General features: G+C 44.8%; 1 protein-coding gene across 18 annotated transcripts in view; it reads left to right on the forward strand.

Annotated features, from left to right (window-relative positions):
* LOC116264095 (DNA repair protein recA homolog 1, chloroplastic) overlaps nt 1-15,884 on the forward strand; it is a 40,282-nt gene that overhangs the window by 16,637 nt on the left and 7,761 nt on the right. Inside the window, exon 12 of one of the 18 annotated variants that reach the window (XM_050080490.1) lies at nt 8,363-8,635. The exons of 16 other annotated variants lie outside the window; for them this stretch is intronic. Coding sequence is in view for 1 of the 2 variants with exons in the window: in XM_031644072.2 (XP_031499932.1) it covers nt 8,363-8,471 (109 nt within the window). In the remaining variant the exon portion in view is untranslated. Of the gene's footprint in view, nt 1-8,362; nt 8,636-15,884 lie in introns of those variants that run through there. One more of the 18 variants, XM_031644072.2, reaches the window with a different exon arrangement.

Here is a 15,884-nt window from a genome sequence, read left to right on the forward strand (position 1 = left end):
GGAGGGCATAGCCATACACGACTTCAAAAGGAGTCCCAGTGGCTGTGTGGGCTGGTGTTGTAAGCCCATTCACACAATGAGAGGTGCTTGACTCAAGTGGTGGGTTTGTGGCTGACAAAGCTCTTCAGATACGTTCCTATGGTGTGATTCACTACTTCTGTTTGTCTGTCGGTCTGTGGGTGATGGGTATATCTGAATAAGATGTGTGTGTCGGCCATTCGTGTGTACTCCTGCCAGAAATTGCTGCTAAAAAGTCGCACACGATGGTTCAAAACACACATATTATTCAGTTCTGCCTATCACTCCGCAGACCATTGGACAAACGGAGGTAATGAATCACACCATACTGAGGAGTTTTGCCGGCCATAGACCCACCAGTCACCACTTGGGTCAAGTACCTCCCATGGTGTGAATGGACTTACAACACCAGCCCACACACAGCCAGTGAGCTCTGGAAGACAAGCAAGATTAAGAGACCAGTGATCTACCCATGGCCAAAAGGACATCAACACCGGGCCGGCCATGGGAGCATTGATGAAGGCCTCAGCCTCGTCTGAGATCAGGTGCCAGGGTCGAGCTGAGAGCCAGTCGGCAGGACCACCGACATGCCGAGTGAAGGCCCAACTGAATTGTCGGGGTAACCAAGAAGGGCTCAACTGCGCCTGGCCGCGTGGTCGACCCTATGCCGAGTGAAGCCTGACCTAGCCGCTTGGTCGACCAGTTGCCAATTGTGGCCGCTCAATAGGTGAGCCTAGCTTCGGCCAGCCCGGACTCACCAGGCAACCGTAGCCAGCTCCCTACCGAGGGGTACGGCCAGGGTCTCATCAGTAGCCAGTGCTCAGAACAACAATGACGGACCGGTGCCGAACACTGGAGAGCACGACAGGAGCAGCAACAATCCATAACTAGGTGATGGAAGCGGCAACTCGGTGGCAATGACGGGCGTATCAGGTGCAGCATGCGACGTCTCGCCCTGATCGCCTTACAGAAGGGCGAGTCGGTCGAGTAACAATTTTGGGGATGACTCGGATCGACAGGGAGCATCAGGACATGTTGGGTCATGTCAGCTGCGTGTCCAGGCCAATACGACACCAGATACGACTCAGGGGTTGGGGGGGGGGGGGGGGGAGGGACACGGGTCCTTCATTTTATCAGTGGGTTGGTTCTAAAATGCTTTGTATACCCAGACCTGGATTGCTTTACCCAATCGGGTCGGTTCATGGTTTTTTGGGGATCACTTTACCCAATCGAGTCCGCTTTTTGGTTTCAGCAACAGAATCGAGACAGGGTCCTGACTCGTGCGATCCGACCTAGCCAGATCGGCTGGCTCGGCTGTCAGGCGTTCTCGTGCGTGCGCAATCGACCCGAGCCGGTCTCGCACTTGCGAGGATCGACCGAGCCCGTCGTCTCCCACGACCACAAAACCCGGCGAAACGACTGGCTTCATTGGTTTTTGAATAGTGCAAATGGATTTTTCGATTTCCAAAGGGTTTTTCGACGCCTAAACTGCCGAGAAATTTCATTCAATAGCCCACCTCCCTCCATAAACCTCTGAAAATCTGGCGATCGGCGGTTGACGACATCGTTCTTCTTCAACCATTAACGGCGGTCGACAATTGCAGGAAACCAGTGACATGGTTCTTCTCCAGCCAACCCAGCACCTCCGAATCTCCCGACACCCTCAGGTAAGCGCCGACAATCACACCAGACTTGCTGGTGGTGAAAAACACCACCTAGAGTCGACGAGAATCCATCCATACCACTTTTCCGGTGACAGGTCTCTATCTCCAACCCGCAGTACTGTTCCATCGATATCTGGTGCCTGCTCCAGTGGAATCCAGCTATTGACGGTCCAATTAACGTTGTCAGAGCCTTTGGAATCTCCTAGAACAAATCCAGAGCTAAACGACTTTAATTCGAGCCCCTTTTCATCATTGAAAGAGCTTTCGGTCTCAGGTGAACGATTTTCTGGCGTGCTGTTTTTTCTATCATCGTTGCTGCTTCTGGTGACCAATTGCCATGAAAACGCTCAGATGATGACTCCAAAGAGTCGCGCTTCCAACGAGCCCGAGCTCAACCGACGTGGTGGCCCGTGCCTGTTGAAATCACAAGATCTCTGTCCGCCTGTGCTGCTACCGTCTGTTTTGGGTGTGAGGAGTTTCGGTTACAGCGGTGTTGATTCCGGCAATCGCCGATGACCAAAGTGCTCAAACGGACTCCCCAGCCAAAGGTGACCTTGTCGGACCTTGGTACCACCAGTGATGTGCCGGTCGTCGGTTGAAATTCTTGGATTTCCAGCCGTCCCCTGTTCTGTAGCAGACCGCCAGCCTCAGCACCTTCTTGCCGCAGTGCCTGTTCCACCTCCCGGCCAAGGAGGTGTTGCCGAAGGCGAATCCAGCTTCCCCAAACTACATTCTTTGTGATTACGGTGTGTCTGGTGAGGTTTCTAGGCTCTTTTCCCCTCTCCCTGCAGTTTCCCCTCTCTTCTTGTGGATTAATCACTCTCATCTTCCCCTGTGTTCACTTGCTGCCCACCGGCGAGGCAGAGGTTGCGGATCTGGTGCTTGTGAGTTTGCCTAAATCCACGTGCAGGGAACTCCTTGGCGATCCCTGCAGCCGATGGATACAACTATGGAAGTCGTTTGAGCCTCCTGCCACCACAACTAGGAGGTGCTATGCAGCTCCCTTCCAGCCTTCGTGCTCCTCCATCACCAGCGGCTTTGGCGAGAGCACGTCGATTAGGCCCTGTGAGACATAGCAACGTGTAGGGGGTCGTCGTCCTACCTTTGCCTCCGTTCATCCCCAGTAGGACCGACGAGAATGGAGCCTAGCCCTACAGCGGATCTTCACCGCTGCGTTTGGTTGGAGACAGCCTCGCCTCCGACACCGAGCCTCCTTGTTTCTCTCACAAACTGGCTCTCCTGAACCAAGCAAATGCTAAATCTGGTTGCATCCATGTCACATAGGTAAGGGTACGAATATGGGGAAGTGGGTACAGCGGTTTTTGCCAACCTTGGTACGGCGGGACGACAATAATTATATATTTTTAATTCTAAAAAATAAAACTAAAAAATTGAAAAAATAGATAACAACATATAACAAAGATAATTAAACAAGCAAGCAACTTAAATGTACTTGAAAAACATATAATAGCATATAACAAATAAGCTATTAACAGCAACAATCATAAGCTGCATAACTTATAAAAAAATTAATGAACATGTCTGAAAACAACAGACAAAAGATTTTGATTTTTGAAGAAGGAAAACCAAAGCAGATTTGCAAAAACGACATAAGAAAGAAACGTCAACCAAAAAAAGGGGATACAGAAAGAAAGCCACCGGCGACAAGGGCATATGCAAAATAGAAAAAGGAAAAAAAATGCAGGTGAAGCTGAAGGTCGTTGCTGTCCGTCATTAGTCATTGCCGCCAGCTGCCCAAGCTCCCGCCGGACGCTGAACCTCCCGCGATAGAAGAAAGAAACGAGAAAGCAAGCCGCCGGCGACAAATTGGAAAGGGAAAAAAAATGCAGCAACCCTAAAAACAGCCAAATGAAAAAATAAAAAACATATTACTCTGCTTGCAGTCGTTGACTCGCCGTCCGTCACCAGTCGTTGTCCAAGCTCCTGCCGGACGTCCGTCGCTAGCTGCCCAAGGTTCGGCTCGAAGACCAAAGAGGATTGAGAAGGAGAAGCATTGGCCGTCGAGCGTCGCGAGCATGTAAGTTTAACATATTATTATGGTTTGGACCCATAACCAGATCCAAACATACCAAACCGTACCTGCATACGGGTATGCGGGTCTCCCCTGTGGTGACATAGGGTTGCATGGATATCCCACATCATTTGTTCAATCTGGGCAGACAAAAATGGTTTACAACATTCTCTGACTGCCAAATATTCGGTGTCCTCATCAACTTGGTACTTGCTTGGGTAGAATTTTGGTTGTTCTCTGCATCATTTTCTTTGGTCTTTTTCATTATTCCTTTTGAAGCATTTGGTGGCCCATCTTCATCCACCAACTGTCTTTTTCGTTCAATTTGCTAAAGGATTTTCCAAGTTCTTGGCTCTTTGCATAATAAGCCCTGTGAAAGAGTTTTGGCTGTTCTAAAATTGTGTTAAATCTATTGATCCATCCAACTCCAACTAACTTACCCATTAGGTGAATTCCTTAAAATCTTCACTTTGGCCTTATGCACTTAAGGTGCTTGGTTTTCCTTGGCCAGATATAGGACACATATGAAGACCACTGGTAACAAATCATCAAAAATGTTCTGCCTAACAAATCCATTAAAGGATGAATTGGGTGCCTTTTATTATGGACCTTTTCACCAAAATCTCTTCTTACATCATTTATAGACCATTTTTTGGAACATACGACCAATCTCAGCAATCAGTAATGTTAGAGTCACTTGGATCAAATGCTTTTCTGATGCATCATATCATTCAGAGATGGACCAAGGCAACTCTAATATAATGAACAAATCACATGATTCGAAAGTTCTTTGTTTCCTTTTTTTCCAAGTTAATTTTTTTTTTCTAGGATTCTGCAACATAACTTGCTCTAGCTTAACTACAAAAAGTCAACTTGACCACCAAAATTAATATGGTATAAGGAATCTGTAACGCTTCAATGTCATACACAACTAAACACAAAGAGATATATATATATTGTTAGAATACAGTGTTATAGGGAACCGGGTCCGTATATGGACCCGGTACCCATGGGCACGGGAACCGAGGACGGGTTCGGTTCCCTAGGCGGGCCTCTCTTCCTCCCTCTTTTAATTCTAATCACTTATTGTAATTGTTGATTAAGTGAATGAAGTTTCTCTCTCCTAGGGTTGTGGTTTTGCCCCTAGGTTAGAGCTTCCCTGTGGTTTTTCACCTCTTTCTGAGGTTTTCCACGTAAATCCTGTGTGGCTTTTCTTTCTCTTTTTTCGCTGCGTGTTTCTACATGGTATCAGAGCCAAAATCGTGTTGTTTGGCTTCTTTGTTCGTTTGTGATTTAGGGCTTTCTTGGAACCCTAAGTCTGAACCCTAAATCTTCGCAGACGCAGCCCGTCGTCTCAGCCCGCCGCCGACGTTGCCCGCTGTCGCAGCCCGATGCCGCCCGCCGACGTCACCTGGCGTGCTCCCCCGTCGTTGCCAGGACCGCCGCCGTCGCCTGGACCGCCGTCGCCAGGACCGCCGTCGCCTAGACCGCCGTCGTCGCCTGGCCTTTTTCCCGCCAACGCAGCTCTCTGTTCTGCCGCTGCCCGTTCTCGTCCTGTGCTTTTCTGGTATTCTCTGACTGTTGGATTTCTTTTGTGGACGTTATGGCTGAAGAGATGACCTCCAAGACCGATGTTACCTTTGACACAGGCAGCAATACCAAGAGCAAAAATGTGCCTGTTCAAGTCACCTCTATTCAGCTGAACAAAGACAATTATCTCTCTTGGTCTCCTGCGCTTGAAATTGGGATCACTAGTCGCGGTCGTCTGCCCTATATCACTGGGGAGAAACCTGCGCCTAGTAAAACTGATCCTGGATGGGCGACTTGGGCGTTGGAAGATAGTCAAGTTAAGGTTTGGATTATTAGTTCTGTTTCTGCTGATATTCAGCCCCTTATTTTGCGAAAGTTGTCCTCATATGACATGTGGACTGTGCTTGCGAGGATGTATGGCCGTAAAAAGAGAGTCCTGCGTAGATACCAGATTAAACGCAGCATCTATTCTCTTAAACAGGGTGACTTGTCTGTGGCATCCTTCTATGCAGCCCTGAAGACTAAATGGGAGGAACTGGATTATCATGTGAATGATGACTGGAATTGTGGTTCTGATCATGAACTATACTAGCAGAAAGAATGGATGGACCGCACTTTAATCTTTCTGGGAGGTCTGCGTGATGAGTTTGAATCCATTAGGAGTCAAATTCTCAATTGTGATGAGACCCTTGGAATTTAGGAGGTGTATGCCCGGGTAGAATCTGAGGAACAACGTCGTCAAGTGATGCATATTGACTCTGTTGAAATTAGAAAGTTTGTTTTTAAATGTGGTAGTTATTTGACTATTTAAGAGTTAGGGTTCCTTTCTGTCCTTTTAATATTTTATTTGTCCTTCTCTTGTAACTGCCTGAGCCGTGCCCTAATCTCCCTTTAAGTTGAGATTAGAGCACGAGATCAATATATCTTTTTCGTCTCTCTCTCTCTCTCTCTACCTCTCTCGTTCTCCCCTTCTTCATCACGCAACATGGTATTAGAGCCAGGTTGGTGTGATCGACTCAAGTTTGCTGGCGTGATCCTCTCGTGCCTTCCTTGTTGCGGCATTGATTCAGTCTGCTGGCGTGAACCTTCAAGTCTGCTGGCGTGAACCAATCGTCTCAGACTTCTTGTACGTGAGCATCTCAAGTTGTTGCTGGCGTGATCGCTGGTTTCCCCTATTTTTCTTCTTGCGTGGAAGAGGACCTGATCTCGCCTATGTGGAAGGCGTGATCAGATCCTCCAGTGGAGTGCGTGGACAAGGTTATGGGCTGTTGATGGACGCTGTTGAGAGTATTTGAGTGGAACATTATGCTGTTAGTGGCTGCGGTGTAAGGTATGATCAGAAGTTTTGGTGACGCAGAACATGTTTTGCTGATTTTTTTTACGAAAGATATGGACGTGCTGTTTAAGAGTTGAGGTTGGGAATAGTAGAAGCAGCGGCAGACCTTGTTTGTAAGGTTTTTTTTCAGCAAGTTATTTTCTGGCGTGTTTTTCAGCAGGCTGTATTCCCTGTTCTTGTCTGGCATGTTTTTCAGCAAGCTATTTCCAGCAAGTTGTTATTTTCTGGTGTGTTTTTCAGCAGGCTATTTTCAGCAAGTCACTATTTTCAGCAAGTTATTCCCTGTCCGTTTCTGGTGTGGTTTCAGCAGACTACTTTTATTTGCTGTTTGGGGATGTGAAAGAAACGTGTGCATGTTCCTTTGTTTCGTGTTATTCCTGTTGTCCTCGTGAAGTTGCTGCTTATATACAGTTTATCTTGGTATTCTTATCCTTGCTGTGATTTATTATGGCTGAGAGCCGAAATTCCGAGGGTGGTAACGATCACAAAGGAGGTGGAAATCCCTTATCCTATGGATCTACAGTTAAATTAGATGGACACAACTATGAACTGTGGTCCAGATCCTTTATGTTGTCTGTTAAAGGTCATCGAAAGAGACATAATTGAAGAGGATGAGCCTACTAACAAGTCAGGGAAGTACATAACCTGGGAAGAGGACGACAGCATGGTAATGTCGTGGATTATGAATAGTGTTCAACCTCAAATTGCTTCTACTATTACGTACTATACTACTGCGAAGGAGATGTGGGAATTTCTTAGACAGACATATTCTCAAGTTGAAGAAGAGTTGCACAATCTCCGACAGGGAAGTCAGGATTTATCTCAATACTTTGCCACAGTTAAAGCCACTTATGAACGTTTGAAATTCTTGCGTCGTCCGTGCAAATCGTGTTATAAGTCACACTTTGCACCTACTATGGTTGCAAAGTTTCTTGCTGGTCTCTCTCCTGAATATGCTGCTGCTAAGGATCAGATGCTCACTGGAAGTGAAATTCCTGACCTCTTTGATGCGTACAACAGACTTAGCCGTCTTGCTATTAGTCTGTCTCAACCAGCTGGTGTGACGCCTGCCTCTGCACTTGCTGTGGGGGGTGGTCGTGGTCATGACTCCACCTATAGTACAAGAGGAAGAGGTATAGGTCGTGGAATTGGGGGCCGTGGGAGGTTCCAATGCACCTATTGTGGTAAGATTGGTCATTTAGTGGTAAGATTGGTCATTTAGAGGATCGCTGTTGGGATAAACATAGTCGCCCATCCTCTGTGTCACAGGGAAGAAATATGGTCACCAAACAGGGCAAGAGCTCTACTTACTCGTCTATGGGTTCTGCACAGACTGCCACTCCTACAGTGGAGGACTCTTCGCCTAGTATAGCTCCAGAGACAGTTAGCATTGACAGAGTTGAGTATGAGCAATTTTTGGCACACAAAGCCTCACAGGCTTCAGCTGCTACAGCGGTGACTGATCGAGCCTTCTCAGTGGGTCCTTCCACGTCTGACTCAGGTACTTTGTGGATTATTGATTCAGGAGCATCAAGACATTTCTGCAGCAGACCCGAGTCTTTTACTACTCTGCATAAATTTCCCCAGCCACGTCGTGTAAAAATTGCAGATGGTAGACTGTCACCCATATTGGGTTCTGGAGATGTGAAACTCTCTAAGTCTATGACTATTCCACATGTTTTATATGCTCCTAAATTTCCATCTCATTTACTCTCGGTTAAAAAGTTGACTACTGATTTACACTGTCGTATTATTTTTGACCCTGGTTCATGCTCATTTCAGGACTTGCAAACTGGGAAGACGATTGGTGGCGGCTATGAGAAAGGGGGCGTCTACATCCTGTCGACTCCTATGGGCCTTGCTGCTACCTCTTCTACATCAGAGTCTATAGTCTTCCAGTGGCATCTCCGGCTTGGTCACCCTTCAGCACCCAAGCTCCGTTCTCTCCTTCCTAATCTCTCTGTTCCAGAGTCTTTTCAATGTGAGGCTTGTCAACTGGGCAAGCACACACGTAGTAGTTTTCCTTCGAGTCTTAGTCCTTCCAGTCAAGGGTCATTTGATCTTCTTCATGTTGATGTGTGGGGGCCTAGCAGGGTTGCTAGCCGAAATAAGTTTAGGTACTTTCTTGTCGTTGTTGATGATTATTCTCGAGTCAGTTGGGTATTCCTATTGAAGGAAAGGTCTGAAGTTATTTGTATTCTCAAAAACTTGATTATTGAAATAAAGACTCAATTTGGTTCTGTGGTTAAGTGTATCCGCACTGATAATGCTCTTGAGTTCAAATCATCTATCTTAATGACCTTTTATGCTGAAAATGGTATCTCTCCCCAATTCACTTGTCCTCATACCTCACAACAGAATGGAGTTGCTGAACGAAAGCATCGGCAACTTCTAACTGTTGCTCGTACCCTCATGCTTCATAATCATGTTCCTGCATACTTATGGGGTGATGCCATACTCATGGCTTGTCACCTGACCAATCGTTTGCCGTCATCCTCCATTGACCACAAAGTACCTATCAAACTTGTTTATCCCAATCGAAGCTTGTTTTTCGTTGCACCAAAAGTTTTTGGTTGTACCTGTTTTGTACACATTCTTGGGCCTAAACGTGATAAACTTGCTGCTCAAGCCATTAAGTGTGTGTTCATTGGCTATCCTCGAAACCAAAAAGGGTACAAGTGTTTTGAGCCGGCAACTCACAAAGAGTATATCAGTGCGGATGTCACTTTTTTTGAGTCTCAGTCTTACTTCAGTCATACTTCTGCCTCAACTGAAGTACCATGTCCTATCCCTTTACCTATTCCTCCTATCCCGTTGCAATCCTTTCCATCTCCTACTCTCACTATGAATAGGTTTCAGGATCCCTCATTGGTCTACACTCGGCGATAGGACTCCTCTCATGGTCGACCATCAGACTCTTCTCAAGATGTAAGCCCCACTGAAGTAAGTATACCTGATGTTGTTCCTTTAGATGACTTGCCTATAGCCCTGCGCAAAGGCAAGAGACAGTGTACCATGCATCCTATCTCTCACTTTGTTTCCACTGCCCATCTTGATGATAACTTACAACAGTTTCTGAAGGCTATGACAGTTCATACTGTCCCAACTTGTCATCAACAGGCCTTACTAGATTGTAAATGGCGAACAACTATGCAAGATGAGATGGATGCTCTCGTACAGCGTGGTACCTGGGAGTTGGTTGATCCACCTAAAGATTGTGACATCGTTGGTTCCAAATGGGTATTTACAGTCAAATATAATTCAGATGGGTCGTTAGAGCGATGCAAGGCTCGATTAGTAGCTAAAGGTTACACTCAGACATACGGGGTTGACTTCTTTGAGACGTTCTCTCCAGTGGCACGATTGGGCACTATTCGACTTATTATTTCTGTTGCAGTACACTCTGATTGGCCTATGTATCAGCTTGATGTGAAGAATGCTTTTTTGTATGGTGATCTTGAGGAGACTGTATATATGCAGCAAGCACCAGGGTTCGAAAGACAGGGGGAGTGTAGTAAAGTGTGTCGGTTGAAGAAGGCTATCTATGGACTCAAACAAAGTCCTAGGGCATGGTTCCACAAATTATCAGAGGTGGTTTCACAATGTGGATTTGAACGATCTCCGTTGGATCATTCCCTATTCATCAAGAAGACCTCCACAGGTATAGTTGTCATGATAGTTTATGTTGATGACATTATCTTGACAGGTGATTGTGGTCGAGAAATATCTGCTACAAAGGTCTTTCTTCAAAAACATTTTGTCACGAAGGATCTTGGTCACTTGAGATATTTTCTTGGGATTGAAGTTGTGGAAAACAAAGAAGGTGTAGCATTGTCTCAAAGGAAGTATGTCCTTGATTTACTGCAGGACATAGGAATGCTAGGGACCAAGCCGGCTAATCTCCCTATGAACCCACGTATTCACCTTCATGATGATCAATCAGAACTTGTAGATTCTCGATCTTACAGGTCTCTCATTGGAAAACTACTTTATGTTACTGTAACAAGGCCAGACATAAGCTTTGCTGTTGGAAAATTAAGCCAGTTTATGGAAAAGCCTAGAAAAGTCCACTGGGATGCAGCGATGATGGTATTGAAATACCTAAAATCATCCCCAGGCAGAGGCCTCTTCTTTAAGAAGGGTGAATCTCTTGATGTTGTTGCTTATAGTGATGCTGACTATGCAGGGTCTGTTGATGATAGAAGGTCTACAACTGGCTTCTGTGTCTTTGTTGGGGGTAATCTCATATCATGGAGAAGCAAGAAACAAAATGTAGTCTCTAGATCAAGTGCAGAATCTGAATATAGAGCAATGGCTCAAACGGCAACTGAAATTACGTGGGTTAAATCTATGCTAACGAATATGAGTATTCATGTTCCTCTTCCTATGAAAATCTACTGTGATAACAAGGCGGCCACTTACATTGCAAACAATCCAGTATTTCGTGAAAGAACAAAGCACATTGAGGTGGATTGTCATTATATTCGTGATCTTATAAAAGAAGGTGTGGTGTCCACTGTTCATGTTGCTTCTGAAGACCAAGAAGCAGATATGTTTACTAAAGCTCTTCCAATTGGTGATTTCTCTAGATGTTGTAACAAGCTGAGCATGGTTGATATCTATGCTCCAGCTTGAGGGGGAGTGTTGAAATTAGAAAGTTTGTTTTTAAATGTAGTAGTTATTTGACTGTTTAAGAGTTAGGGTTCCTTTCTGTCCTTTTAATATTTTATTTGTCCTTCTCTTGTAACTGCCTCAGCCGTGCCGTAATCTCCCTTTAAGTTGAGATTAGAGCACGAGATCAATATATCTTTTTCGTCTCTCTCTCTCCCTCTCTCGTTCTCCCCTTCTTCATCACGCAACAGACTCTAATCATGGTAGTTCACCCTCTGCTTTTGTTAGCCGTGCTCCAGGGACTGGGCAGCGTACTATTCGGCGATGCAGTCATTGTTGTAACAAGTTGGGACACTCTGTTGATTTTTGTTGAGATCTTCATCCTGAGAAGAGGCTCACCCGTGGTCGTCCTCCCTCTGGTAGGCATGGTCCTCCTGTGCCTGATACTAGCTCTCCCAGTGTTGAAAAACCGAAGCTTTCCTTTGACCAAATCAAGGAATTACAAGCTTACATCAACCGATTATCTACTACTAAGGAGGAAGCCTCTACGTCTGAGGGAGCTCAGTTAGCCCAAACTCTTGTTGCCACAAGTGATCAAGGTAATTCCTTACTTGGTGATTGGGTAGTGGACAGTGGAGCTACTCATCATATGATAGGGAACCCTAAGATGTTTCAAGAGTACAAATTGTCTTCAGGGCAGCAACGAATATCTATGGCTGATGGGTCATCGATCTCTGTGGCTGGAAAAGGGAGTTTGTCCTTATTAAATAAATATCTTCTGCATAATGCTCTTCATGTTCCCAATATTCCTGTGAATTTGTTATCTGTCAGTAGTATCACCAAAGAGCTCAATTGTAATCTAATTTTCTGTGCTGATCATTGTACCCTGTGGGACTTGGTTACGGGGAAGAAGATTGGGATTGGTTCGGTTATTGATGGCCTCTACAGACTGCCTGTTCAGGTTGCTTCTGCTCTCATTTCAGCCACTACAGACAGTTGACGAGCGTGGAGGACAGGTCTAGCATTATGAGATGGCACGAGCGCCTTGGACATCTTCCATTCCAGTTGATTAAGAAGTTGTTTCCTAGGTTGTTTACTTCTGTTTCCATGGACTCCTTCACATGTGAAGTGTGTCAGCTTGCTAAGCATGTTAGGGCTTCGTACCCTATTTCTATCAATAAAACCACTCGTCCTTTTGCCTTGATTCACTCTGATGTTTGGGGTCCTTCGGGAGTACCCACTTGTCGTGGTTTCCATTACTTTATGACTCTGATTGATGACTACTCCCGTTGTACGTTCGTGTATTTGTTGAAAGAACGCAGTGAGGTTCCTGTCGTTGTCAAAAATTTTGTTGCCTTTGTCGAGAATCAATTTCAGACCTCTGTTCAGACTTTCCGTACTAATAATGCCAGGGAGTATGTCTCCCAATCCCTGGATGACTTCCTGCGAGGTAAGGGTATTGTTCATGGGACGTCCTGTAGTTATACTCACTCCTCCACAAAATGGCGTGGCCGAACGTAAAAATCGCCATTTATTAGATGTCACCCGAGTTATTATGTTCCACAGGCACGTTCCTAAGCGCTACTGGGGCGATGCTCTCCTCACTAGTGCCCACCTCATCAACCGTATGCCCACTCGTGTGTTGAATGGCCGTACTCCTTACTCTGTGCTCAGTTCCACTCATAACCCCTGGCCTCTTACTCCTCGCGTGTTCGGGTGTGTTTGCTTTGTTCATAACCATAGTCCCACCATCAAGAAACTTGACCCTCGGTCTGTCAAAGCTGTCTTCTTGGGGTATTCCTCCACTCAGAAGGGATATAAATGTATTGACCCTACTACCTCCAAAATCTATGTCTCTCGGGATGTTACCTTTCATGAACATGAGGCGTATTTTCCTGTGAATCCTCTTCAGGGGGAGTGTATAGGGGACAGTGTGGAAGAGTATTCTCCAAATCAACTTATTCAGTTTACGGACTTCTTGGACTACAACCTCAGTCACAGTGTGGAAGATACAGTCAGAGATGATAAAGACAGTCATGTGGAAGGGGGCCCTATGGTTGATCAGCCCACATCCCGTGATCATTTGTTTGGGCAGGTTTACACTAGAAAGGAGAAAGATGTGGTTGAGACTATTGATGTAACCAATCCCAATCCTGTGAGTTCCCCGAATGAACGAAGTCCAATGAATGAAGAGCTTCCCATAGCCCTGCGCAAGGGGACCAGGTCATGTACTTCTCACCCTATTCAGAGATTTGTCTCATATTCAAAACTCAGTAAAGAATACAAATGCTTTATTACCACTCTGTCTATGTCTGTGATTCCCAGGTGTGTGTAAGGTACTTTCTGGGAATAGAAATTGCACGATCAGAGACAAGGCTTGTTATGAGCCAAAGGAAGTACACTCTGGACCTCCTGAAAGAGACAGGTAAACTGGGATGCAGGCCATTTCTATCTCCAATGAAGTCAGGTACAAAGATAAGTATCAAAACTGGTAACATCCTGGATGAGGAAGGAAAAGGACGGTATCAGAGGCTTGTTGGTAAGCTTATTTATCTGACTTTTACTTGCCCTGATATTACTTATGCTGTAAATGTGTTGAGTCAGTTTATGCATGCTCCTACTGATTGCCACTGGAAGAGTGCAGAAAGAGTGTTGGGGTACCTGAAGAATAACCCAGGTAAAGGGTTACTGTATACTCGGCAGGACAAACTTGATATTGAAGGATACTCTGATGCCGATTGGGCTGGTTGCACGGATACCAGAAGGTCTACCACAGGGTACTGCATCTTTCTAGGGGGAAACCTGGTGGTATGGAGGAGTAAAAAGCAGGAGGTCTGTTCTAGATCCAGTGCTGAGGCTGAATACAGGGCTGTTGCTATGGGGGTTACAGAGATGTTATGGCTAAAGATTCTTCTAGCAGATATTGGAATTGAAATTGAAGAGAAGATGAAAATGTATTGTGACAATAAGTCTGCTATTTACCTGGCAAATAATCCCGTCCTGCATGACAAAACCAAACATGTGGAGATAGATCGCCACTTCATACGGGAGCGCATAGATTCAAAGGAGTTGATTCTTCCTTATATGAAGTCTGAAGATCAAATTGCAGATGTTCTAACTAAGGCCTTATGTACATCTCAATTTGAAAAGAATGTTAGCAAGCTTGGCATGTTTGACATGTATGCCAAGCTTGAGGGGGAGTGTTAGAATACAGTGTTATAGGGAACCGGGTCCGGATATGGACCCGGTACCCATGGGCGCGGGAACTGAGGATGGGCTTGGTTCCCTAGGCGGGCCTCTCTTCCTCCCTCTTTTAATTCTAATCACTTATTGTAATTGTTGATTAAGTGAATGAAATTTCTCTCTCCTAGGGTTGCGGTTTTGCCCCTAGGTTAGAGCTTCCCCGTGGTTTTTCACCTCTTTCTGAGGTTTTTCACGTAAATGTGTGGCTTTTCTTTCTCTTCTTTCGCTGCGTGTTTCTATATATATATATATATATATATATATATATATATATATATATATATATATATTTGTTTTGTGTGTAGCGGAAGCAGAACAAATATACACCTATGTAGTTGGCATAGGCCCGATCTCTCTATTGCGCACAGATAACTTGCCTGCATAATTAGCGCACGACACGATCTATCCTAACAGTTAATGTTGCTAATGAAAAACACCTATTAATGAAAACATTACTTTGTACATATGTTGGAGAGCTATGACTCTCAAGTCTTAGTCTCAAACACCATAAAGCTGTACAATTATGTACAAACAAAAGTGCATAGGGGAAATGTATGTGACATTGTCGCATTACTTCTCCGCAATACCCCATCCTTTCAGCCGCCCAATCAACGAGCATCATCTGTTATATAGTGAGAACCTAATGAAGGCAGATAGTCATAGTATCAGCACAACCACTGAGTACAATGAAAATCATAACAAGATCTCCGATATATCATTTGAGTGTAGAGTTTATGTATTGTATTGATTGTTAATAATAATGAGTATCATTACTAGAGGCAAGATCACTCCAGTACTGGTGATAGTATTCAAATTGTAATTCACTAGTTCACTAAGTTTAGCTAATCGGCATCCCAACGAATCAGATTTAATTTTAGTTACACAAAAACCAGTCACATCGGTGACAATAGAGAAAGCAGATAAATGAATGAATGAATAAATAAGTAAATAAACAAATAAACAGACAATTCAAAATCTCATGAATTTTTATGATGCATGTGCACGCACCGCCTAAATAAGATCACATGATGCCACCCATCTCGTCGGTGTATTTAGGGCGGATCATTGCACAACTTACAATTCCAAACACTAACTCACTGGGAATATTGGCATAGTTTGGGGTAATCATTGGACATCCATTTTCTGTCTAGTTCAGAACATGAGCAAGACTAGGTTGTATACTTTTTATTATTATTAGTTTCAAATTCTGATGTAATGTCTTGGCAATATTCACCCAGAAACATAGTAGTGTTCAAGAACTTCTAGGGCTAAAATTGTAATTCATAAACTGTTTCTGATGCCAAGAAGCTGTATGGTACAGTCAACTTAATTTTCAAGAGTAATCTTGTATCTCATGGACCTGACTCAACACCTAAGAGGCTAAGACTCAGTAGCTAACAATACTCCCCCCTTGAAAAACACCTTGTCCTCAAGGTGTGAGAGTCTGGGA

Source organism: Nymphaea colorata, chromosome 11, assembly GCF_008831285.2.
Source record: "Nymphaea colorata isolate Beijing-Zhang1983 chromosome 11, ASM883128v2, whole genome shotgun sequence".
Classification (NCBI taxonomy): domain Eukaryota; kingdom Viridiplantae; phylum Streptophyta; class Magnoliopsida; order Nymphaeales; family Nymphaeaceae; genus Nymphaea; species Nymphaea colorata.